General features: G+C 37.0%; 1 protein-coding gene across 1 annotated transcript; it reads left to right on the forward strand.

Annotated features, from left to right (window-relative positions):
* The first annotated feature begins 242 nt into the window (after positions 1–242).
* On the forward strand, positions 243–26,355 carry LOC128029418 (mitochondrial import inner membrane translocase subunit TIM50). Its single transcript, XM_052617202.1, has 11 exons — positions 243–468; positions 1,460–1,619; positions 2,246–2,277; positions 9,446–9,467; positions 17,504–17,562; positions 17,657–17,776; positions 20,094–20,198; positions 21,087–21,185; positions 25,122–25,278; positions 25,379–25,485; positions 25,569–26,355. The coding sequence occupies exons 1-11, from the start codon at positions 265–267 to the stop codon at positions 25,665–25,667; spliced, it is 1,164 nt and encodes a 387-aa protein (XP_052473162.1). The 5' UTR covers positions 243–264; the 3' UTR covers positions 25,668–26,355.
* The last annotated feature ends 950 nt before the right edge of the window (positions 26,356–27,305 follow it).

Here is a 27,305-nt window from a genome sequence, read left to right on the forward strand (position 1 = left end):
ATTTTGTATACGGTAGTCATTATACACGATATGCTTTTATTAAGAAACCAAGTATTGGATTTAACTATGATATTTGTAGTTAAAATATTTGGAACTTTTAACAGCCTTTTAAGCTGACAGTGACGACATTCCAAGACCAGCCTCCGCGCTGCAGTTCATAGATCCGATTGGCTCTCTCTGCCTGCCAATCACAATAGACGTAACCAATCGAAATCGTTTGTCCTTTCCACTCGTGCTCCGTGTACTAGCTGCATCATATTCAAGATGTCGGCGGTGTCTGTGTATCCCATGTGTGTGCGGGCGAGCCGGGGCCTCCTCAGACTGAGGCAGGGGACCAGCGGCTCCACGGCCCCTGCTGCGTTGGATGTTGTCAGGTCTCTCTCCACTGACACATCTAGTAGCAGTGGCACAGGAGGACTGGCCCAGGCAATTCTGCAAGAAAGGCTTCAGCAGCAGCAGAAAAGCCAGGTGAGAGCTATGACCGCCTGACATTCACACATGACAGGGTGTTAGACAGCCAGTTATCGTGTTATAGACAAATATTTACATTCTTACATGTCATTACTTAGGCATTGAGTATGTTGATGAATAAAAAAAGAGCAAATTGTCAAATGTTTCGTTCTGGTTAGTGAAGTTTGACAGGTAAGTGGTTTGAATGAAGACAGACAGGCAGTCTGTGTTATGTATGACAGCAATAACATTGATTATAGTTTTCTCACATCATCAGTGCGTTATATAACATTTATTCTTGAATATCTAGCATTATAAATGGTTGAAAAGGACAAATCGGATTTACAAATGATAATTATATATAGAGATTCTGAGTTTATGTAAAGCTTGCCATTTAAAATAATAGTCAGAAACATTTATGCCTAAATAAATTATTAATTAATTATTGAATAGAACAGTTTATTTATGCTTTAGACATTATATTTGTAAGAAATCTAAAAGGTATACGTGTTTTATCATATTTGATACATCAGGCTTTTGTGTTTGTCATGTTGATAATTTAGAGGCCTTCAGAGTTCATGTTTCAAATATGATGCATGCTTTATAGGGTTAAACTGATTTATTTTTAATAATGCAAATAATAATAATAATAATAGCAAAAATGCAACATTTCAAGTGAGTGTGGTTTTAATGTATTTTTTCTATGACCTTCACATTGGAGCTGTGTAATGAAAGGTCAGAGCTCACTTTTGACCGTTGAATGCAGAGAAGGGCTGAAGGATGAATGTCTGTAAAAGGATAATGGGACAGCTCCAAAGAACATTAAAAATAAAGGAATTGGTGCATATTAACAGAAATAAATATTCAAACTTGCTGCTGTGTAGCATTCCAAGTGTAAGATTTGGGACACTTGTTGAGAAACAATTGGCTTAAAACTCATGGTTTTTCAGTTAATGCTCATGATCCCAGACAGCTGTAAACTAGGATGCTTTTGACACTTCATTCACAGGACCAACCTCCTCCTGACGGAGAAGACTCTGATCACAAGAAAAATGAACAGGGTGAAGAAAAGAAACAGAAAGAGAACACGGCATATGCTAAGAAGATGGTCCTTCGGTTAGCAGGAATTATGGGTCTTGGAGGCACAGTCGGCATCATGTACATATTCGGTGAGTTTGCCTGGTGCTATCTTTCACTTAGGGCTGGGCAACAGTGCATTGGGATGTTATACGTTTGAAGGTTTTCTTTGAACATTGTTGGATTATTTGAAACTTTTGTGACTGGCGTCGTGTTTGGATTATACAAAACATATATTTAACTGGCATTGTTGGATTACACTTTGGATTGTTCTGAATTATCATGAGGGTTTTTGGATGTCAATTGTTACTGTATTTTGTATAAAAAAAATTCTACTCTGGTAAAAAAAAAATTAATACTCTTTGTAGGATTACGTTGTGGTAATGGTAAATATTTATTAACTTGCTTATTTTCATATCATTTATTTATATTAATTTATGTGGTTTTATGTATAACCAACAATTTAACATGTTTTTGCATTTCAATTCAAACTATTTCACTTAAAAACTGTCTTTATTTAGATAAAAGAATTAATTGATATTTATTTAAAAATGTATGTGTAAAATATTGACATGTGTTTATGAGTTCCAATATTTTCAATTAAAGACGAATATGTGAAAAAAAAGCTAAGATAAGCTTGTAACATCTATTAGATATTTTATATTTCATTTAATGTTTGAAATCATGACAAATGTTCTGCTTTGTTTCTGGTCTCTAGGTAGTAATTCTGTGGATGAACAAGGAAATAAGGTAAGCATGAACTTTCACAAAATCAGGTTTTAAGACTTAATAGTTTAACACTTAAATGTTTTGAAATGACAATACATATTCTAATGAGCTATACATTTCATCATCTTACCAAGAAAGAAAGAGAAATTAGCTGAATAGATTTAGTAAGCAGTCTAAAAGTATATTAATGGTGATAGTTTATGCCATAACACTTCCCAGCTGTTGGTCTTTTCCCTCCATTTTTTCTAAAATGGTAATTTTAACAAGCTCTAAGCCGCACTATTTCCTATGGCACACTTTCTCACCTGCACTTCCCCATCAGGCTCTTTTATCTGGCACAGTTCATTCAGGTGTCCGTGTGAATATTTTCACTCTGTAGGGCATACTTCTCAAAGTGCTGTGAATTTCCTTTCTTTAGCATGCAGATTTCTAGCACCTCTCGAGGTGGCCCACTTCAAACAACTCTCTTTCCAAAGACAGTCTCACAGGAAGCTGGAGTGAAATGTGCTTTGATTGTTGGTGCTGCATTTTGTACCTCTCTTTTCTATGCGACAGACCTGTGCTACTTTAACCGTAGCTAGACCATGATGTTGTGACCAGAACCAACATTTAGTTTTAAATGTCTAAATAGTGAATTAGTATTATATATTATATCAATTCATAATGAATTAGTATTATATATTGTTATTTATCACAATGTCTTCATCCAAAAAAGAAAATTCTGTCATGATTTTTTCACTTACCTTTCCAAACCCGTATCTTTTTAAGCTGTTAAAGGCCTTGGAGCTTGTAAATGAGCATTTAATCTTGTTTGTAAGCTCAAAATAGCAAGGTTGTGTAATGTTTCTGGAAGCCACCCACCTTTAAAGAGGCACACTTCACAAGTAGATGCCAGATGCACCTAGTCTGGAGGCATGTGCCAGAGGTGTGAATTTAAGAAGGTGGTCACTTTAGAGAGCGCACCTCCACCTTTGTTGTGTTACCTGCTGAAGTTCGAGCTCACTTGTAAGGGCACACTTCACAGGTCAGTGTGATCTCACTGGAGTTCAGAGGGCCGTTGGTGTCTGATCACACACCTCATCCAATATATTGGTTGGGTTTCACTGATCTCAGCACTTGTGATCTTTTTGTGACCTGTACTGTAAATTTTACCTCTATCTCAGGGTCTGGCTTTATGATCAGTCTGACATGTTTTTTTCTATCTTTCTGGAAATGATTAATGGAGAATGTGAGTAAACCTTTATAGCATAAACAGTTGTACATTTATATACATACCATTCAAACGTTTGTGATCGGAAAGATCGAAAAGCTCACCAAAGCAGATCAAAAATACAGTAAAACAGCTTTTTTTTTTTATTCAAATGTTAAGAAATTTTAAAATGTACTTTATTCATGTGTGGGTAAAGCTGAATTTTCAGCAGCCAAGAATACTGTTGTGCTGCTTTATATTTTTGTGTAAATATATATTTTGTTTTTCAGGAATATTTGATAAATAGAAAGTTAAAAAAATAATAATTATTTAAAAAAAGAAATCTTTTGAGACATTATAAGTGTCTTTACTGTCACTTTTGATGAATGTTAGTATATTAATGCATCCTTATTTAATAAAAGTATTAATTTTAAGAAAATTAAATTAAAAAAAATTACTCCGAACTGTGGTTTATTACTATGTGTTTTTTTTATATAATTATATGCCTCAGTCTCTGTCATAAAGATATGTTAGCTCTTATTTACACCTGTAAATGGACTGCAAAATTGTTGTGGATAGACAAATTAGGAGCAACATTACATTAACCTAAATTTAGTGCTGAGATTATTTAAATAAGATTAAATTAGTTAACATTATTTTAATGCATTGGGTATCATGTTTACCCAGTTCAACTAGTAATGAACATCTTTTTTGACAGCATTTATTAGGTTAATTTCAGTTACTATTATTCATACTGCATATACCATTGTTCAGTTGTAAATTCATGTTTGTTTTTTCAGATGTGACCTTTCTTAATGAACCGTTATGTTTTTATTACCTTAGATTGAGCTAGTTCTACATACAGTACACCGCGGGTCCCCTTACATGGAAGTCTCCACCATGTTTGTACAGTAGCCCTGAACGGACAAACTGCTCTACAGAGCGCGTTTCAACACTTTGTTGTTTTTGCGAATAAATCAATGATGATGAACAAGTACATTACACAATGAAGAACAAGTACATTAAGATTCACAATAACATTGATTTATTGAATAATTAAGTAAACTCATGTTTCTCTGCTGTCTTAACCAATGACATCTTTACCTGCGTCAGCAACCATAGCTTTTCTAAAGGGAGGGGTGAGTGGGGGACTGAGCTGTTGGCTGCAATTCTGCAACTTTAAACAAAAAGACCAAAAACCTGTTTTATTTACGGTCTTAATTTTAACTCGCATGTAAAGCACGTTTTTAGTTACCACTCAAAGTAGCTAATAAAATAGTTGGCAAATATAAACTCCTGACAGATGTAAATGAATGCTTGGATGAACAAACTGATATGCAGGTGAAAAAATAAATTAAAATGCTTGTTTAAGTAAATGATAAAATTGACTCTCTTTAAGGGATCTAACGATTAACTGCGAGTCGGTTGATAATATGTGATGATTCAAATCGGTTGAGAAGCAAAAAAAATTAGGATTCAGTTATGGGTCAGAGTTTATTTGGTTGTTAAGTGATGACGTAAGAAGCTCTGCTTCCGGGTCCAGGCCTCAACTCGCTTCACTTGAGAATACTACCCCAGCAGCCATTTATGAGCACTGTTTATTCATATTAATCACTTAAGCTAAATGCTTTCAAACTTACGGTATACACTACAGTTTCCGTGCTCACAGCGTCCCAAACACAAATAATTTTTATATAAATTTTTTTTATATTTATATTTTCATTGTCTGGCTATTTGGGACTTCAGTATGGAGTTAAAGGTTAAGATTATAACTTTTTCGCTAGTATTCTATCACATTGTGAGTTTATATTAGCACCTTTTGTTGTTTTCTCGTGGTAACTGATAGAGCGTTTGGACACGGAAGCGCTGCTACGTGACGTCAGACTTAACAAGCGAATAGGGTGAACTTACTGTCTTTAGAAAAGTTTAGATGGTATTTTTTCTTTTCATCTTGCCTCTGTATAATGCATATTAGAAGTTCATAACTGCAGCACTGTTTTGTTTACAGCGGAAACCAAGCAAGTGCTTTAAGCGCCACCTGCTGGCAGAGAGTGAATCTGCATCTTATGCAGATATTTTTTATGTATAGTCTTCCTTGCAAAATATTAAAGCAATTTCTCAAATATTTATTCAGTATTGTGAGCTTCTATAAGTACATAAAAATTGGGTTACAAAAGCCCCTTTCACACTGCATGTTGGTCCCGGAAAAATACCGGAGTACCTTCTGTGCGAATTACTGTATGAAAGAGGCTAAAGAGATTGCCAGCTCTCTTAACCATGGAATATGGACCCGATTGTTAAGGTGTTCATTTTCAGACCTCTTTGGTTTAGTGTCGACTGGACAGACACACTTCTCACAGCATGCTGGGAGATATCACAGGTGTCACCTCATTGCCGCTGTGCTCTATAAACTACACAGCTTTCAGACACTCTCTAAACTGCTGCTAAAGTGTGTGCATGGGAAAACCATCTTGTTTGCTGGGTCCACATCTGCTGGTCTGTTTTCTTTCTCTTATTTCAAAGGGCACACTTTAAAATGTGCATGCGACCGCATTGAAGACCTTTTTATTTATTGTTTGTTCTTTGACTCATGGTGTAAATTGCTTTTGAGCTCATTTTTTTACTGATTTGCTTTGGTGGGGTTTTCTCTAAAGGGGAGTGTGATTTGTGAAAATAAAACAGAAGGGGGGGGGGGGGGGGGGTTGAAACATTTTAATTCATAAAAATAAATCATGAGATCATGAACTTCATCACTGCATTTGCAGGAATTGTAAAATCTTTTTTTTTTTATTAACTCATGAAACAGCCTAACGCAATATTTTTACTCTAATAGCTTATCTTTCCCCACATATATGAACTGTGATCATGCAAAATGAAAAAACATGCAAGAATTAAATCAGTGAAATGAAAAAAAAAAAAAGACAGATGCATTATCTGTGTTAGTCATTTAACGATTGTCCATAAAGTCGCTAGATTTGTCACTAGTCTCTTTGTTGGAAAAAAGTCGCTAAATCTAGGGACAAAGTCACCAAGTTGGCAACTCCATTGTGCCCAGCGGACCCAGCTTCAACCATCTCGCAAGTGTTGATAGGCTATTACTCGTGAGGTGTAACCATTCAGATAGCGCCGTGGGCGGGACATTGAGCAAGTCTGCAGAGTGGTGAATACAAGAGAGGCTGCGCGGCAGCTATAAGTAACGCATTTTTAAATAAAATTGACTTTAATCAAACCACGGATCCATGATTACTGTTGTGATCTGTCTCGCCACTAGTGTAATAGCACTGATCACTTTGAGGGGTGGATAAATTTATCCCCACACTCAAAAAAATAAATTGTTGAATGAACATGATTTATTCGTAGCACCCATTGTGCATCTAATCAAATCAAGTAAACTTGCACTGCTTCGAATAATAATTTAGTTACAAATAACAAGAATGAATCATTTAACATAAGTAAACGTGTTATATTCTTATTAATCAGACATATTTGTATTTTGCAAATCAAACAAGTGGCTAGTTGACTTTTTTGAGTGCACCGGGGATAAAAATAATTAAGCAGAGGCAGGGATACATTGACCAGAAAGGGGGAAATCCCACGCATTTCCTCAGAAAGATTGCTTGAGTTCCACACACGTCTGTCACTGGAGACCCTGTAGGCTGCGAATCACTTTGAATGGGCAGACTTCTCAGGCAGTTGAGATTTCGCAAGAGTTGTGAATGGAGTGTGCCAGGCCTTTCAAAGCTGAATCACGCTTATCATGTAAAAGACAACGGCGAGACTTTGCTAATTACATTTAATGCCAGAAGGTCTTGTCACATTGCCAGACTGTGTTTTGGATTTTGTTCGCACCGCAGTCTTTTAGTTATTGAAAGTTTTCAAAAGAACATTTAACCAGTTCAGCCTGTACCGGTAAAGTGTGGGAAAGCCCGCTGTGAATGGATTGTTTGTCATCTACCACGGTAACACATTTGACATTAGCACACGTTACTTTGTTTCTATGTTTACAAAATAAGTGGTTGGCTGTTGTAATTTCCAGTGGGCAGTAACAGATTGTATGCTAAAGTTTAGCTCAAGGACTATTTTGAAAACCGAAACCTTCATCGAAGCCATAACCTTCAAACGACTGTTTATCCAGCATTTGTCATGTGAACTAAACCTTTTTAATAATGTCCTATAGGTACAAGTGACTTAAAGGACACACGTAACACAGGTGTCTACACTTCTTTGATTTAATGACCCTTTTGGCTCGCCTGCCTTTTGGACAAGTGATCTAACTGGGCATACTTCACATGTAGTTAAGACCTTGTTGGAGATATGTGTGGAGTGTGCCAGGCTTTAAGGTGCCTTTTTTTACAACCAATGTTCTTAATTGAAGGGCACTTAAGAGAGGTGAAAGCGTGAGACCAAAGGCTGAATTCTCTTCTCATAGAACAGCATTGAATCTTTTTTTGTGGACCACAATGGCTGTATGCTATGCTATTTAAATAACTGTTCAAATCTGTGCAGTCGATAGATAGATAGATAGATAGATAGATAGATAGATAGATAGATAGATAGATAGATAGATAGATATGAAAAACAACGTGCATTCTGCAGGTTACAGAAGTGGTTGTTGATTCGCTTGTAATATAAATAACTTAGTCATAGCGAATTAATAAAATATTTTTGCGTGCATCCTCATTTGATAGAAGCACATTTGCATACACCATGTAGTTTATCCATTATTTTTATATGGCTTTATTAATATAAAAAATAACTTCTTGTTTTATTTGTCGTCATTATGTCTTTGCAAGCAATGACTGAAACATAAAGTGATAGTTCAACCCAAAATGTAAACTCTAAACTCATTTACTCATCCTCATTTCACTCCAAACCTGATTGAATTTCTTTCTTCTGTGGGACACTTTACAACATGTACAGGAACCAAATAGTTCTGGTCACCATTGATTTAACGTGCATGGAGGAAAAAAAAACAAAACAAGTACACAGACATTTCTCAAATTTCCTTTTCAGAGAAGAAAGTTTCGTAGAAGAAAGTCAAAGACATTTGGAATGTAGTTCTTCATTTTGAACATGTTCTTAATTAAATTTATTTATACTTTCTGTTTTCACATTTATAATTGTGAAAACATTTATTTATAAACATTCATAACTGAGCGAGGTTTGCATATGGTGAAGCAGAAAATTGAGGCTTGAGTCCGAGTTTTTCCCCTTCAGCCCAAAAAAAGCACTTAGCCCTTTGTTTCTGAACGCTGAACTGCACTGTGTGCAGTTTTGTCCAGTGGAGGGCGTCAGAGCTGTTCCTGTACAATTATTGAACGCATTAGGAGAATGACAGAGTTAGAAACAGCTCCTTTGCCCACCTTGTACTGTGAACCATTCTCAGCAGGCAGCATGTGGTGGTCCTAGACCCCAAGAGGATGGGGTCCTGTCATGAATTACTCACCCTCATGTTGTTCCAAACCCATAACACCTTTGTTCGTCTTCCTAACATAAATAAATACATTAAAACATTTAATCTCTGACAGTAATATGCCAAAAGGTATTTTAACTGTGCCTGATGTGCCATTTTCAGTTATAGATCTGTGGTCCTGTGGAGCAGGGTTACTATAGCTAACTAAACTAAAACTTGAACGAAAACCATTTGTAGCTAGCTGCCAAAGTCACATTTCTCATTTTCATTTAGTTTAATGTGATGCACTACAACTAAAACTAAAATATAAATTATTTTTGAATATAAAAAACATAGACACAGAAAAGAAGCAAAATAACAAAAATGCAAAGCAAAATTACTGCAATGTTATTAAATAACCTGTCATTAGAAGAAAAAAAAATTAAAAACTTTTTATTACTTTTTTTGTTGTTGTCGTTGTAGTATTTCTAGTTTGTTTGCAGGCACTCTCCTCATACCCACATGTGATGACTTGATGTGCCAGTGTGCATTGAAAACATGTTTACTTGTATCTCACCTCTCTTCTTCTTCTTCTTTTTTTTTTTCAGATTCCAGATGAGTTTGATAATGGTAAGTCCTCCCCTCATCTGAACACATGTAAGGCCCTGAGGCAGTTTTGAAATGATCTGAAAATTTTATGCGCTTACTTAATATTTTTACGCTGTATTAAAAGGTAACTGTAACATGTAACTGTAATAAGCTTTGCTGAGGGTTTGTTTTGGTGGGAATTGTATTCCTACATACAGATGTTCATCTAATTGATAAGACAGCTTAGTTTCACTTTAAGTGGGTTTAAAGGCACTGAATGCATAGCTCAAATCTCAGGAGGAAGTTGACATGACAAAAATAGAGAACTCCATTATTTGTAGACCTTCAGTCTACAAGTGTGAAATGCTGTCATTCCCCGGCCTTTTGAATGCAGAGTATTGTTCACCCCTCATATGGCCCTTTTTAGCAGATGAGGACCCTTTTGGCCTGCATGTTGTGTGTTTGTTCATCTGTCAGGTTAGCATGGCACATGATGGATGTCTGGTGGCATGCAGCACCTTTTACCAAGTGCCAGTGGGTGTCAGCCCACTTCACAACCAAATCATGGTTCAATGATTCATGGGACTGAGCCCCCGCTCATGGCCCCTACAAGCATCAGGCTCTCACATACCCGGATCGCCCTTTAACCAGTGGCATGTAGCACATGTGCAAGTTCGTATTGGCAGTTGTTTCATTGCTTTCATTCACGCTACATTGACTCTTAATTGTGGGTTGTTGAAGTATGAGGCTTGTGCCTCTTTTTTCAGGTTTAAAGGGATATTTCACACAAAAATGGAAAATCAGTCTCTATTTAATAACCACTATGTTGTTCCAGACCAGTATTTCCAGCCTTTGTTTTTACATGTGAAACACACATTGTGAATTTCAATTAAAGAGTGTCCATTTTCAACACGTACATTTTTGTATTTTTTATTTTTTTTAAATGTAATATTTTTGGGGGACTTTGAAACTCTGTCCTGTTTCACTTAATTGACTACCTTTAAAAAGCTTGTGGTCAGGAATGTTTTTTTTTATTATTATTGTTTTACTGACATTTATTTCAAAAATTTGGCAAAATATTCATGCAAATAAAAATAAAGAAACTATTATTAAAATCGCTTCGGTTTTATAAAGATTTTATGTTTTTATTTGTACAGATATGCCATCTTCAGAGCATTGCCTTTAATATAATAAAGGTAGAGACTAGGGGTGGGCGATATGGAAAAAAATATGTAACTGTAGAATGGCAGATATTAAGGCCAAAGAGTGTGAAGATAAAAATCTTATTAAAAAAAAGATAAGAATGACAAAGATACACATTACTACTACACATGATATACAAATAAAACTAATTTATTTTCAGGTACAATAGGTGTATTTAGTAGGAGCGTACAAGAAATTGAATGAACAAATATAAAAATAAAACACTATATAAACTGTTTCCTAAAGCAACTGTATTGAATTTCTACAGTCAAGAGCAGTGAGTGATTTTTCTTTTTTTGTTGTTTTATTAATTTTAAAGGAATAGTTCACCCCCCCAAAAAACAAAAAAAATATTTATTTAATAAAATTATTTCACTCAAAAGTGGTTTTAAACCTGAATGAGTTTCTATCTTCTTCTGAACATAAATGCTATTTGGAGGAATGTGGAAAACCAAACAGTTGCTCATCCACGGTGTCTTCCATAGTATGTTTTGCTACCAAATTCAGTGTGGACCAGCAACTGTTTGGTTGCCATCATTCTTCAAAATATCTCCTTTAGTGTTCAGCACAAAAAAATAACAAATAAAATACAGGTTTGGGACAACGTGAGTACATAATAATGAGAGAAATTAAATTTTAGGGTGATCTATCCCTTGACAGTAATGACAGCAGGCTGCATGTTTAATAGGCCTACTGTCCCTTTAAGACCTGCATGCATCTAATATACAGACACATATACATATTTATCTCAGCTGTTTACTTTAATTTATACAAAACCAACATGTATACCTTGTGTGTTTTGACAGTATTATTGCAAAAGATAACTTAGTTCAATAATCAGGCACTGTTTGACAGGTTTTAGTGTGCACGCTTTGGGTGTATGCAGCACTCGGAAAAAGCACAGGTTAGACCAGCGCGCAAAGGAAACATTTAAAAGCACATGCAAATAATGAGAGTAACTCTAGCGCTGAGCTAACACTGCTGTGAATGCATGTGGTGTTGTACAGTATATGACGGCGGCGCCAGAACTGCAGCTGTAGCACAATACTACGACATTTCTTCAAAAGCAGATCGTGGAGACATTTTTATCGTCAATGATAAAAAAAAATTGTCATAACCCACACCCATAGTAGAGACGCCACTTAAAGTACACATGAAATCAAAATTGACTATATTTACTTTGTTTGCCTAAATTGATCATTTTGTGCTGAACAGTTCATCCATGCGAGTCAATCCACACACAAAAAAATTTTGGCTTCATAATCTTTAATCAAAAACTGAAAATGCCCCTCCCCTCTGCATTGGAGGACCTTCACTGATGACGTAGGCTTGAGGAATTGGGTGTCTGCTTAATCCGTAACCACGCCCCTCCAACTGACAGTGGACAGGCTGCCTGTGTGTTCGCGAGCATTGACAGCGCGTGAAAGGAGAAATGGCGAGGAGGTACATTTTTGGTTGTGGAACTCACGGAACACTTTTCCCTTTCCCTAAAATTCCCTCGTTATGGTCCAGATGGATCGATTTTATTACATTTCGAGGAAGGAGGGATAACAGAGTGTTCACAATCACGGATGTGCTCCAAGCACTTCACGCGCGAATACTTCAAAAATTGGACAGAACACGAACTGGGGTTTGTGAGATATCTGTCATTAACAGATAACACTGTCCCGTCAGTGTACACCGTTGGTACCTCACAAAGTTTGACGACGGTGAGTTCAAATGAACCATGTCTCATGCAACTGAACACACCTACTTATCTAGATCCAATCAGGTGCTAGTTGGAAAATAAGCCACGCCCACTATTTTCATCACTTCTCTCGGAAATACGTCACAACACTGGAGAAAAGCCGTTTGCCACTTCCGTTTCACGGGGACTTTAAAAGTGGTAAACACAGACCGCTTGCGCTTTTTGTTAACTGTTGATGTCAATGGAGATAGCAGGCTGCTTTTTCTTCCTCTACGTGATCGCACAGCACACACTTATCATAATTATGTAATTAATTCCACACATTCCCTGAAGTGTCCTTCCCCCACCCCAACCTCGATTTATTACCTCGGAGCCCAGAGCGCTGCTGTCCAACACTAATGCTCTTATAGCTTTTAATGCTATAACGAGGGGCAATGATTACTTTAGGGACCGAGGTGAAACACCTACTCCCTCAAGGGAGTGGAGAAGCAGGTTTTCTGCCTCCTGGACCCATGCTAACCCTCCCTAACACAGCAGAAGGCCAGCGTGGGGATGAAGAGCGGACCCTTGATAGGCGCCATCCTCAGGGAGAGGGGACAAGGCAAACCGGTGTGCCTCAAAAAAACCTTTTCTGCCTTGCCAAGTGACGGCATTCAATGGAAGACATTTGTATACACATACTGGGCCAACCCGCCCTCTATCAAAACCTGCATCTCTTAATTTGTACGAGATGGCAGCTGGCCAGTGGTATAATTTATGGAGTCACAAAACTGTTGTTTTAATTAGATCAGGTCACTGAAACAACAAAGAATAGTTCTTTATGTCTGTTTGTTTAAAAACTTGGAAAACACATGGTTTCGTACTTGTGTTACTGGTATGTGGAGTGAAATTCAAGGACTGGTTTACCAATCACCTGGGTCTAATTTCTGAAATGACAAGTGTAGTCTTGTTTGCAGTGGTAACGCGTGGATGCAAATGTGTCAGAAGGAGGGGTTGTTTTTTTAGCTTGGGCTTAAACACACAGAGATTTCATCACCAACTGATAGAAACAACATATAACAACAATAATCAGGAAATAAAAAGAGGAGGGTTTGTGTAATGCTCAGGTGTGAAAGCTCACTTTCTTTTAAGGCATTATGCTTATTGTTATCTCTAATAAACCCTTTTTAGTCTGCCAGGAATGGATCTCAGAAACCTGAAAATTCAGAGAAAAGAAAATAAAAGTGTATAATCTTACAGCCCATTCACATCTGTAACAATAACTATATTAGCGTCCAGACCAATAGTTGATAACTTTCGGTTTATTATAAGAGTGTGCTGTGGTTTTTTCATCAGGCAAGTTCTTAAAACTCTCAAATTCTGATTGGCTTTCGATGATTTTATCAGTAATCAGCTGTAAAAAAAAAAAAATCATTCTGAAATAGTTTTTATTAAACTTTATTGTTCCTCCGTGTCATAATCATTATAATTGCGAAGGGGACTCTGCTATTCCTATATAATTAGAATTATTATTAAAACTTATGGTAACCAAGGCTGCATTTATTTGTTCAGAAATGCAGTAAAAATAGTAATACTGTGAAATATTAAAATTTAAAATAACTATTTTTTCGGTTGAATATATGTTAAAATGTAGTTTATTCCTCTGATAGCAAAGCTGAATTATCAGCAGTCATTACTCAAGTCTTCAGTGTCACATGCTTCTTCAGAAACCATTGTAATGTGTTTCTTGTTATCAACTTTGTGCTGTTCAATATTTTGTGGAAAATGTGGAAATTGTGTAAATCTTCAAGGGAAAAAAAACGTATCTTATTGTAAAGATTTCTATTTCAAATCTTTAACATTAGAAATGAAGTGATTACGGTTACTTTTGATCAATTTAATGCATCTTTGTTTAACAAATGTACTAGTATCAGTTTCTTAAATCAATTTGTGTGCTCAACCAATTTTTTTTTCTTTAAGCATTTACTGAATTTATATTTGAAGAGTGGTCTAATACACACAGTATATGGGTGTTTACACATTTATGGAATGCTTTAAAGATATATTGGTCAGCCACTAATTATATCATTTTGGAGAAAAGCACAGAATTCAAGCAACATAATTAGACTGTAGAGTTGTCCTGGTTATAGGGAGTAACAGATTAGTGGGTCAGATTTGTGATTTCATCCTCAAGCAAAAAACGCCTCCAATACTCAAAGAAAACAAACAGTGAGCTGTAAATGACCCAGGAAAACACGAGCAGGGGCCTGGTATGCTATCCATGGGACCGTTAGATCCCCATGTGACAACAACAAAAAAGAGGTTGCAAATAAAGACCACTTTTCACAGCTGGAGAAAGGAGCAATTGACAGGGAGGAAAAAAGCAAGAGGCTCCCAAAGAAAGGGATGGAATAAAGGCAATTGAGTAATGGCCCTTGGCAAACTAGCGAAGCATATGCTAACCCAGTGCAGGATTAAAGGGGGCCTTTGTTGTATCCAGAGGCCTAGCCATCGATCTTCCTGTCCCTACCACCTTGCCTGAGACTCAATGGACATCCCTCCAGAAAGCCACAGGCCCTCTGTGAAGCAACAATGGGACTCCTCGCGTTTACACTGACAAACAATGTTAGCACAAGAGACTCTTCAAAGCGCACCCAGTTGTTTTGCACTTTTCCAGTGTCGCCTTGAATCAGTCTTGGTAACGGTTCTAGCAACTGTTCATCCCCAGGTATTGATCTTGGCCGAGTGGAGAAGGAAGGACTTATGTCGGGACAGATGTGCCAGTTTGGATGGAGTTAAACAGATGACTAAGATCGATGTGAAGAGGATAAACTTTCTCTGAACACTTCTTTGGATATCATACAGAAAATAAAAGAAATGGTTACCCTACAATACCATTTAAAGATTAATCCTGAAAAAACAAAAGTGTATCAGCATAACCGTTTTCAACATTGATAATCATAAGAAATGTGTGACACCAAAAAAAATTTAAAGTGTGAAAACAAACCAACTGTCATTATTAACTCACCCTTATGTTGTTCAAAAAGCATGTACTTTTAGTTTTTTTTTTTTTTTCAAAAAGAGATTTTCCAGCTCCCAATTATGGTATGTCACAAAACACCATAAGTCCATATAAGTCTTCTAAAGATATAAATTTGCTTTGTACAAACCCGATTCCAAAAAAGTTGGGACACTGTACAAATTGTGAGTAAAAAAGGAATTTAATAATTTACAAATCTCATAAACTTATAATTTATTCTAAATAGAATATAGATAACATATCAAAATGTTGAAAGTGATATATTTTTAAATGTCATGCTAAATATTGGCTCATTTTGGATTTCATAAGAGCTACACATTCCAAAAAAGTTGGGACAGGTAGCAATAAGAGGCCGGAAAAGTTAAATGTACATATGGAACAGCTGGAGGACCAATTTGTAATTTATTAGGTCAATTGGCACCATGATTGGGTATAAAAAGACCCTCTCAGAGTGGCAGTGTCTCTAAGAAGTCAAGATGGGCAGAGGATCACCAATTCCCCCAATGCTGCGGCGAAAAATAGTGCAACAATGAAGGAGTTTCTCAGAGAAGAGTTTGAAGTTATCATCATCTACAGTGCATAATATCATCCAAAGATTCAGAGAATCTGGAAAAATTTCTGTGCATAAGGTTCAAGGCCGGAAAACCATCCTGGATGCCCGTGATCTTCGGGCCCTTAGACAGCACTGCATCACATACAGGAATGCTACTGTAATGGATATCACAACATGGGCTCAGGAATACTTCCAGAAAACATTGTCGGTGAACACAATCCACCGTGCCATTCGCCGTTGCTGGCTAAAGGTCTATTGGTCAAAAAAGAAGCCATATCTAAACATGATCCAGAAGCGCAGACGTTTTCTCTGGGCCAAGGCTCATTTAAAATGGACTGTGGCAAAGTGGAAAAACTGTTCTGTGGTCAGACGAATCAAAATTTGAAGTTCTTTTTGGAAAAACTGGGACACCATGTCATACGGACTAAAGAGGACAAAGATAACCCAAGTTGTTATCAGCGCTCAGTTCAGAAGCCTGCTACTCTGATGGTATGGGGTTGCATGAGTGCATGTGTCATGGGCAGCTTTCACATCTGGAAAGGCACCATCAATGCTGAAGGGTATATCCAAGTTCTAGAACAACATATGCTCCCATCCAGACGTCGTCTCTTTCAGGGAAGACCTTGTATTTTCCAACATGACAATGCCGACCACATACACACACTATTTTATTCTGAATAAAATATAGAAAATTTGAAATTTCCACATCATTGCATTCTTTTTTTTTATTCACAATTTGTACAGTGTCCCACCTTTTTGGGAATCGGGTTTGTATACATTAAGTCATTTTATTGTTTTTCATTTGAGGGGAAAAACTGCTTGAGGGTTCTTGAAGATTTTTCTTTGTCTTTGTAGCAAAATATTGGTGAGGAAGTGACAACATTTAGGGAGAACTATTTATTGTTCAACAAGTGTTTGGTCTGACACAGCTTCAATTCATTACTTTACAGAAACAAATGTGTTGCTGATACCATATATGCGTCACCTACTAACACCACCACTGTCTCTCTTCAATATGAGTATACTGATGGGACGTCAATCTCACCTCACTCATTAGTCTCAAGGGAAAGCTTTTTCCATTTGGAGGCTGCCAAACACGCACATACTCCCTCACAGAGCACAAAAACTCCCCCTCCGAACTAATCAAATGGGAGAAAAGGAGGGAAAGGACTCAAGCTGCCAGAGGAGAGGGTGTTTAAGCAGTTTATACTGTCCCTCCCCCAGTGTCTCCCAATCAACATGCTTCCTCGTGCCCTGATGTTGTTGATGGGGCCTCTTGGCGGGCTGGCTGCCTTAACAGAAGCACAGCGAGCCAGGCAGGAGGCGCGTGGAACCTGTGCTGCCACTTTATCTGTCCTTTCTGCTGCTTGAGGTGGCATATGGCATGTGGTGCCTGGAAAGAGCTGAGGCCATGAAATGGGGCTAATAACTTCAGTTTGAATGATGTGGGGATGTTGTAAATTGTCTTGAAGTGGCCATTATTGTAGGATGTGGTGATGTAAATATTATCAGCAAGTTGTTAAAGGCTTAAAATGACTGTATAGAGTAAGCTGAAGACATCCGAGTAATATTTTATGCATCTGGCTTGACCAGTCTATGATTTCTCTTTTCTCTAGATGTTCCTGTCATCCAGCAGCTCAGAAGAACCTTCAGATATTTCAAAGATTACAGACAGGTTAGAGCATACAGAAAACGTTCCCCATTTATTTATGCATAAGAAAGAACTGAAGATATAAAATAACAATTTTCTCTTACTGTTTCTCTGTTAGATGATCATCGAGCCCACAAGCCCAAAGCTTCTCCCAGACCCTCTGAGAGAACCCTACTACCAGCCTCCATACACTCTCGTGCTGGAGCTCACCGATGTCCTCCTCCATCCAGAGTGGTCGGTAGGTGTCAGCTCAACCAAAATAACCGACCACGAGAGCACCTGTATTTGAGAACCGAGGAAACACCAATGCACACTACTGTTCAAAAGGGGTCAGCAAGATATTTTTTTAGGAAATAATTTTATTTACATGTTTATCAGAACTGACAGTTAAGAAGATTTATTTTAAATGCCGTACTTATGAACTTCCTATTCATCAAGGAATCCTGGAAAAAGAATGCATCAAGGTTTCCAAAAAAAAAAGTAACACATCTGCTTTCAACATTAATAATAGAAATTTCGCTTGAGCAGCAAAAAGCATATTAGAATGATTTCTGAAGGATCATGTGACACTGAAGTAATGATGCTGGAACTTCAGCTTTATCACCGTATACCTTTACCATTAAAATAGAAAATAATATTTCACATCATTACCGCCGTTTTCTGTCATTTTAAATCAAATAAATACAGCCTTGGTGAGCATAAGATTTTATTGCTTATTCAATTTTTATGGAAATTCAGTGTGAGAAGTACAATTTATATGAGGAAATAAACTCAATGGAAGTAATTTTCCAATTGAAAAAAAAAATCTTTATTTCTTGTAATGAAATTACTTTTTGTCATTTCAAAGACCTTTTATCTGGAAAAGGGTTGCATACTGCATGTATTCTAATTATAAAATGCTATTTAATATAGTTTGAAGTGGAGCACACCACAGGCCATGTCAACTACCCATCTCAGTGCTGCAGAACATACGGTTCACATTCTCAGACCAATATATAAATAGATCTAACATGATTGGTTAGATTGATTCCCCTGGTCAGCTTTTCATGGGCGTTTAGTTCCTAATTACATGCCCTGTGCTGTTCCAAACTAAACCCAGCTGCATCTGCTCTTGTATATTTTGTATATGCACTCTACGTGCAGTGCTGTATAATGTGTATGTTTGTACACTCCGATCCAGACTGCAATAAAATGTCTCCATTTGATCGGTTTGAATTGCTATTAAACAACCCTTAGCTTATCAGTTTATTACGAACTATCCTTATCAATTTCTGTTGATCATATGAGGCCATCTGGAACACTGTTTTGGGCCAACCACCTGTCAACTCCCTTACCTGCTCCCTCCGCCCGTTTGTTCCCTCTACCTGGCCAGCTGTGAGGGAAGGGCCACACACAGGTGACAGGTGGAGCATAGCCGACCTGTAACCTGACACACCTCAGCAGACTGTTACCGTAGCGCATGGCACAGTGATTTTTGTTGGAGACTGTACTCTTACTTTTTGGTTTTGTCTGACATGTATACCCGGGTCTAGGTGTTCGGTGCCACATAAAAGCCTGGTTAAAGTATCTGTTACTCTAAACTATACAACAGTACATGTTCTGTCTCAAAGTACAGAAGAGTTTGTTGAGTTTGATTGCTTAAATGCAACTTACTTGACATATATTTAAAACAATCAGTTGACATGAAAAATGGTTCTTTGCTCTGCCTTTATTCTACAGACTGATGACTGCAATAGTCAAGCTCTAGTTTTCCAGTAAATGATCGAGAAAGGCTGTCCAACAGCATGTTTGATTAAAAATGCATTCCAGATGGGACGTCTAAAGATGTTTGAGATTAAATAGCACAGGGAATCTGAAACACCACACATGAGCAAAACACGTCATGGATTGCATAAGAAGACCAGGAGTGGGCTGCTAATGGCAAAAATCTGTTACTTATTATTTCCTTTTTTTTCCTGAATGCGTAAAAATAAATGCAAAAATGCATTACCTTTCGAAAGTTTAGGGTCAGAAAGATTTCTTTTGTTTGCAAGGGCTGTATTTATTTGCTAAAAAATACAGGAAAAACAGTAATATTGTGAAATATTATTACAGTTAAAAATAACTGTTTTCTATTTTAATATAAAAATGTAATTTAGCCAGATTTCCAGCAGCCATTACTTTAGTCTTCAGTGTCAAATGATCCCTCAGACATCATTTGCTGCTCAAGGAACATTTCTTACTATTATATCAATGTTGAAAACAAATTTTTTTCCAGGATTCTTATAGAAGGTTCAAAAGAACAGAATTTATTTGAAATGATAAATGTCTTCACTTCACTTCACTTTTGACCCTTGCTGAATAAAATATATTTCTTTCAAAAAATGCTACTGACCCCAAACTTTTGAACGGTAATGTGTATTTACATGCAGATTGATCAGTTAAAAACAAAAATAGCAAATATAAAAAATATGAATTACAATAAATATTATAAAAAAATGATCTATTAAAATAATTTGAATGAAATGTGTTTATGCTGTATTTGAATGTTTTCTGGATCTCCTCTGCCCCTCTAGTTGGCCACAGGTTGGCGTTTTAAGAAGAGGCCTGGCATTGACTTCCTGTTCCAGCAACTGGCCCCGCTCTATGAGATAGTCATCTTCACATCAGAGACGGGCATGGTGAGTTCCAGTGCTGGTGAGGAGCCACACTGACTATTTAGCACAATAATGCAAGTGCAGAGCGCTTGTTATTTGTTTTTGCATACACAGTTTCAGTTGCAGTTGAAAGGAAACATTTCTTGAACCCTGCTTAGCATTGAACCCACATACAATAGATGCTATTTTGGGTACAGTGGCACACCTAATTGTCTGTTGATCCAACAAACACACATTCTTGTGCTTAAATATAAAGTTTCCCAAATGATGCCATCAGTGAGACCTTTAGTCTGCTGGTGTTTGTGTGTGTCTGTTGTTGTTTTGTTGGTGTGGCACACTTGTAAAGTCATGCAAATGAGCCTTGTTTTGATTGAACAGCCTTTTGCTGCTCCTGCGGCGGCTTTGTTTTATTCTAATGCATGCAAATGTCAATTCACCATTTTAGCTGTGTAAAAATGTCTTGATACCATTTCTAATTTATGCTTTTGACAATATTTTAGGCTAAATATGTTATGATGAATCATTTTAGATTTTAGTCTTGATTCCACTGTATTATGTTTTACTTTACTTAAAGGAATAGTTCGCCCAAATTAAAAATTGTTGAAAATCTACTCAACGCTCAGGCCATCCAAGATGTAGATGAGTTTGTTTCATCATTTTGAGATTTAGAGAAATTTAGCATTATATCACTCGCTTATCAATGGAGGCTGATGTTTTCATGAGCTATTTTGAACTCTCATTCTGACGGTAGCCATTCACTGCGGAGGATCCATTGGCGAGCAAGTGCCTTTTTTTTCCAGATCTGCTTAGAGGAAGAAACAAACTTATTTACGTCTTGGATGGCCTAAGGCTGGGTAATGTGCATAAAAGTGATTGCTGAACACATAATATTGTATGTTTGTGTGTGAGCAGACTGCATACCCCCTGATTGACAGTATAGACCCTCAAGGATTTGTGATGTACCGGCTCTTCAGAGATGCCACACGCTACATGGAGGGCCACCATGTTAAGGTAAAAACTTCACAATCTGCTTGTCTTTACATCTGCTTCTTGATATCATGCTTTGTTGATGTGTGTGCAAACTCGCTCTCAGTATTTAAAACACTTCTCTGTTCCTGTAAACTGTGTCCGCCACTTACCCTAAAAACTCAGCTGTCTGGTATTTCACCCCTACATGGTCACGAGTCTTTTGAGATAAGCCATAAGTCGCAGAACACTGAAATATTTCACAGGGCTTATAGATAGGTGCCGCTCATTTAACCAAAATTGTAATGCTTACTTGTACAGATGTTGATAGTTTGGTTTCACCAAATTACAAGTGTTCCGTAGAACTGTGAAGTTTCGAAATGTTCATTCTCATGCTACAATCCTGATTCACAGACGCACCATTCTTAACTTCCTAATTTCTTACAGATGGCTATGAGTAAAGCTTCTCTATGTGTATGGAATGCAGTATGGTCTGATCTTATTGCTCAAGATAGCCCCCGCCCCATGAACCCCCTCTCCTGATTGACCCGGGCAACATTATGGCATGATGACCCCCGTGTCTCTTCTGCATGCAGTCCTTCTGTTCACCCATTGATTTCCCCACTGCTATGCCTTATTCTTTTTTTCTTCTACTTTTCTCAACAGCCCAAGACAATAGTAGTTTCTTTCCCTCCTCTCCTCCTCCTCCTCCTCCTCCCATCTTTCTTCTCAGGCCTCATTAACTTTCTGCCCCCTCCTTTTTCCTTCGTTAGGCGGTCCGTCATTACCTAAACTTTCTTCTCATTAGGTTTCTGAATAGTGCACAATGCTTAAGATCAAATTTACTTTACTGCATTACAGTGTACAAATTCAAATTCAACTTTAGCAACCATTATCATATACAGTGTCACTTTGCTGAAGGGCATGATTTATTATTTTATTCTTTATTATACACTATTATTCAAAAGTTTGGAGTTACATTTTTTTTTTTAAAGAAATTAATACTTTTATTCAACAAGGATGCATCCACTTCTTTTCAATTCTTTTGAACTTTCTATTTCTCAAAAAATAGATTCAATTTAATATTTTTGTAGAAACTGTAGTACAGCTGTTTTCGGTATTTGATAATAATGTGAAATGTTTCTTGAGCACCAAATCTGCATATTAGAATGATTTCTGATCACGTGACACTAAAGACAGGAGAAATTATGACGAATGATGAGCATACAAGGCATCTTTCAAAAAAAAAATGCATGTTAAAGTACTATTATCGATCTCAATATATTACTTGATATTACTATTAATATTAGCTAAATTTGTAGAACATGTTTGCTAGTAACAAATTAGAGCAAACGTCTTTTGATCTCAATTAGTTTTTTTGTGTTTTATAAAATAATTATAATATAAAAACATTTTATTTTATGGTGGATAACTGATATTAATGAAAGTATATAGTTTTTTGTCAACATAAAAAAAAAAAAAAAAACAGAACTTAAAATTAAAAATCAGCCAAAAATCAAAGTAAATTTACACAGTCTTATAGTGCATAGTATGAAAAATATATATTCATTTTGAGATTTGCTAAAGAATACATTTAACAGCGTTTTTTTATTTAATGTGCTGAATTGAAATGATTTCCAGTTAATACACTCACACTACTTCATAGCTCCTTCGGATCGTAAGGAAGCAGACATGAGAATATTTGTGTGTATTTGCGCAATAGGTCTTCGCTACGGTCACATATTTTACCACTGCCTGTCTGGCCTTGTCCACCAGACCCCCCCATCAGCACTCTCTCTCCATCCACCTTCTGCCAACCCACGTTTATTTCACTCGGCTTCACTCTTCTCTCCCTCCCTCACCTCCCATCTGGCTCTCAGAAGCGGGTGGGGGATGGAGCAAACAAGTCGGATAAGTGTCTCTTCTAAAGAACTTTGAAAGAAAAACTCATACGCTTAGGGAAAGCAATGAGAAGTGTGAAGAAAACTGGTGCGATGACAAGATTGATACTAAAAGTGAACGCTAGAGCAGCATAATGCGTTTTGGACTAGCATGAACTTGATCGCTTTGAGCGAAGCATGACGGAAAGGTTCCCTGGTGTTTATGTAACATTCACAACTGTGCTCAGTTTCCCAAGATGGCCTTTCTGTGAATCGTTTGGGATAGTTATGACGCCAGTAGATGCTGCTCCCAACCCCCAACACAGAAAGGGGGGCGGGACGGATTTGATTGACAGGTGCGCAGCGCGGCACGTGTGTATAGTTAGCGGCACGCTTCCTCCGGCTCGTGCTCCAATGTTTCACCTGGGAATTGGAGAGACTGTTTGACTCGGCAACATGACACTCTTACGCCCAGCTGGCTTACATGGCTCTGGTCACACACACACATTTAAGATCAAATACACGCTAGCTGCATAAACATACTAATTATCATTAGGTTTCACATTCTGATTGAGATGCCATTAAGGTCACGTGATGCAATAATCCATAAAAATCGCATCATTTAAACATGCACGCTCATACACTCAATAACAAATACACTGAAACACACTCTCATTCCCGGTGGGCGTCCCTCATAGGGAAGGCAGATGTGGGTTATTTATTGTAAATGCTACAGAGTGTGCCACCATCAAGAGGGCTTTCTTTTTGGGGCCCCTCCATCTCTCACACATACAATTTTGTATTTTTTTTTTCTTTCGGTCTCTCTGGGGGATGCTGATGACCTCCGTGAACGAGAGAGTGCAGCGTCCCTGTCCATCTGCTCTGTAGGACACCACTGAGACAGCTGTCCCAGAGAGAGTGTGTGTGTGTTTGTGTGTGAGCAAGCAAGCGGGTGAATGCCGGGGCCAATGGGCTGGTGTTAAGTCTTTGCACCCCTCCACAAATGCCTAGGTGTAAATATGGTTCGCATCAGTGTCACGGAAACATTTGGGGTGTGAGAGGTCACATTTAACCTCAATTTGTATGCATATCTGTGATAAATAGGCAGGAACTTGTTTACTAGCTATTGAAGCAGTAGGCCGAGTGGTGATCTTGCCACGGGTAAAGGGTGTTTTGGAGATTTAGCCATAGTAAAATTACTGTACCACACAGCCTAGAGTGACTTTTATCATGTTGTTGTTGTTGTTGTTGTTAACATTCATTTTAATAAAAATAAAAGTCTGCTATGTTCATCACATATACAGATAGAGACAAGTCTAAAAATGTAAAGTAAAATGTAAATTACATTTAAATTCATGCATTTAGCAGATACTTTTATCCAAAGTGACTTACAGTGCATTCAGGCTATCAATTTTTACATATCATGTGTTCCCGGGGAATCGAACCCCCAACCTTGCGCTTGATAACGCAGTGCTCTACCATATGTAATATGATTATAAAGAATTCAAATAAATTAGATATATAATATAATTTGTATGGTTTCATATATATTTATATTTTTATATTCTTAATTGTGTTAGTTTTTATCATTTAAATCATTAAAAAAAAATCAGTTTTTCGAGTACATTATCTTTGAAGCATATTTTGATCAACTCCTTTTTGGTTGATTCTTAAGAAAAAAGAAACATCTTAGTTTGTGCTTTGTCTGTTTTTTTTGCCTTGAATAAAGCTGTGGTTTCTGGCATGGTGCTAAGTTATAAACAAAAAAACTATATATATAAATAAACCTCTATAATAATACAAATGATATATTAATTTAATCATGTATATTTTTGTACATTATATTATATATCTAATATTTTAAGAAATTATGTATTAAACCATTGGTTTAGTTTAATTTGATATTTTATTGTAACTTTTTTTTTATTTAGTTTTAGGTTTAAAGGTTTAAATCTGGGATATTTTTACTTGTCAAATCATCTTGTACATTTAAAACTTTTTCTAATCAAGATTTTTTTTCTTAACCTTGCTGGTAAAAATCTGTATATGGTGCATATGCTTAAATGTTATTCACTAATGACACTAATTGTTTGTCCTGCAGGACGTGTCTTGTTTGAACAGAGACTCCTCTAAAGTCATTGTGGTGGACTGCAAGCGAGAGGCCTTCGGTCTGCAGCCTTTCAATGGTCTGGCACTGCGCAAGTGGGATGGCAACTCAGAGGATCGCACACTCTATGACTTGGCTGCTTTCCTTAAAAGTGAGTATGCATGTGTGGGAAAGGAGTTCTGGGCAAATGAGAGTTGTTGGATTATTGTTCATTTGTAAAAATCATTTGACCTCTTGTATATGTTGTGTAGCTATAGCCATCAGCGGAGTGGAGGATGTACGTTCAGTGCTAGAGAACTATGCCCATGAGGAAGACCCCATTGAAGCCTTCAAAAGAAGACAAGCACAGCTTGCACAGGTACTCATGACATTTCTTTTTCCCTGTCAGATGCCATATTTAGTGGTATTTACTAATACTGCATGAATGTTTCGCACATACAGGAAGAAGAACAGAGACTTTCAGAGCTTGCGCAACAGAAGAAACAGGGATTTTCTTTAGGTACCATCACAAGTCGTTTCTGGTCCCGGAAGCAGCAGTGAGGACTCGTCCTGCTCACACCCACCTGAAACGGTCCCACCTTGACTGTGACCAGCCACTGAGATGAGGCTCATAGTCAATCAGGTGGACAGTATATGTGTTAGGGAGGGAAGAATGGGAGCAGAAAGGCATTTGTGCAAAAAACATTCAGTCAGCTGCACTGAGAAGATGCTACCTTCCAAAAGACGTCCCATTCCTGTGGAAATAACTTTGTGAACAGCATACATGCAGATATGATGCCATAACATGTGATCTTACTGATTTGAAAATGTTTTAGGGTGGTTGGACCAGTTCCTGTCAACTTCTAGACTCCCTTATCTCTGCAAGAACAAAGAACTGCATAGCACCATGTGAACTGAAACACTGATGCTGTTTCCAGCAAGTAGATCCTATGTCAAACCCATAACTGTTGCTGTAGGCAATAGCCTGAGACTACAAAAATGTCTGCTCAACAGACACGGTGCATGACACAAAACCTTGGATTTATGTTCATGCTGCCAGTGAGACTGTCATGGTGATACTGTTGCAGTGTTGAAGAGAACTTATCAAACAACGAGGTCAATTTGGTTATTTTTTCTCTTCATGGTCGAAATGGCCCATCATGTCTGAGGATGTGCTCGTGGAACGTTCTTTGTATTGCTTTTGTTGTGAAACACCCAGAATATCCCCAATAAACAAACTATAACATAATGTGTGTGTAATGTTTTGCCATGGTTTTTATTTTTTTATTTTTCTATGCTTAAAGGTGTCATCCAGAGCAAATCAACTTGAATTATGATGCTTTAAATTATGAACTTGTAGTTGTTTATTATTATTATTATTATTAATCATAATTTGTTATATGGCAGATAGTTATAGAAGAAGAAACTGTAGATTAAGTGCAACATGGTATATTATGGAACCCTGTTTTGCAATTCTAAGGGGGGGGGGATCCATTATGAGATAGAAACTTGCTTTTCTGAGTTTACATCTAGCTGCTCTTTTTTATATTTTACAATTCAGACTTTTTTCTTAGAATTTTGTTATTTATATTTATCTCTTAGTTCTGACTTTAATATAATCAGATGTTTTGCAATTCTGTGAATTTTGAGGAAAAACGGTCTAAATTGTGAAATGTTAATGTTAACTTGAATTCTTTTTTTTTTTTCTTTTTTTTTAAATACTATGCATTTTTAGTTGTATAAATCGTTAATACCAAAGTTTTTTGTGTGTGTGTTTTTGTTTTTTTCACCAGCGCATTATTATGGCCCAGTTGTTTTATGTAAAGCTGATGAATTATTGTTATAATTTTTTGGGGGGCTGTGGTACTTGTTTCAGAGAACAAATAAAAATGCTCAGTTAAGACAAAATTTTAATTTCCTTCCATTTGCAAATAATGTTCTGTGCAAAGGGTTTTGATGTAACAATGGTATTCCGGCTTTAGCTTAAATATTTCACATTGCTTTAATAATATAATAGGAATTAAATGGTTGAATTTTACTACTGCTATTTCTATTGTGTCATTTAACAAATATAATAAATCTGAGTTTGAAATCATAACATACTCTACCAATTGGAACTATTTAAACAAAACTTTCAAAGCTGCTTGTTTGTAAATGTTTGTGTTCCTCCGTTTGTCTTGTGTGAATTAGAATCCAGCA

The sequence above is a fragment of the Carassius gibelio genome, chromosome A15, assembly GCF_023724105.1.
Source record: "Carassius gibelio isolate Cgi1373 ecotype wild population from Czech Republic chromosome A15, carGib1.2-hapl.c, whole genome shotgun sequence".
Classification (NCBI taxonomy): domain Eukaryota; kingdom Metazoa; phylum Chordata; class Actinopteri; order Cypriniformes; family Cyprinidae; genus Carassius; species Carassius gibelio.

Coding starts and splice junctions, on each gene's coding strand:
- LOC128029418 (XM_052617202.1), top strand. CDS start 265: ATGTCGGCGGTGTCTGTGTATCCCATGTGTGTGCGGGCGAGCCGGGGC. Junction 17,563..17,656: donor ATTTCAAAGATTACAGACAG/GTTAGAGCATAC, acceptor TTTCTCTGTTAG/ATGATCATCGAGCCCACAAG. Junction 25,486..25,568: donor GACAAGCACAGCTTGCACAG/GTACTCATGACA, acceptor TCGCACATACAG/GAAGAAGAACAGAGACTTTC.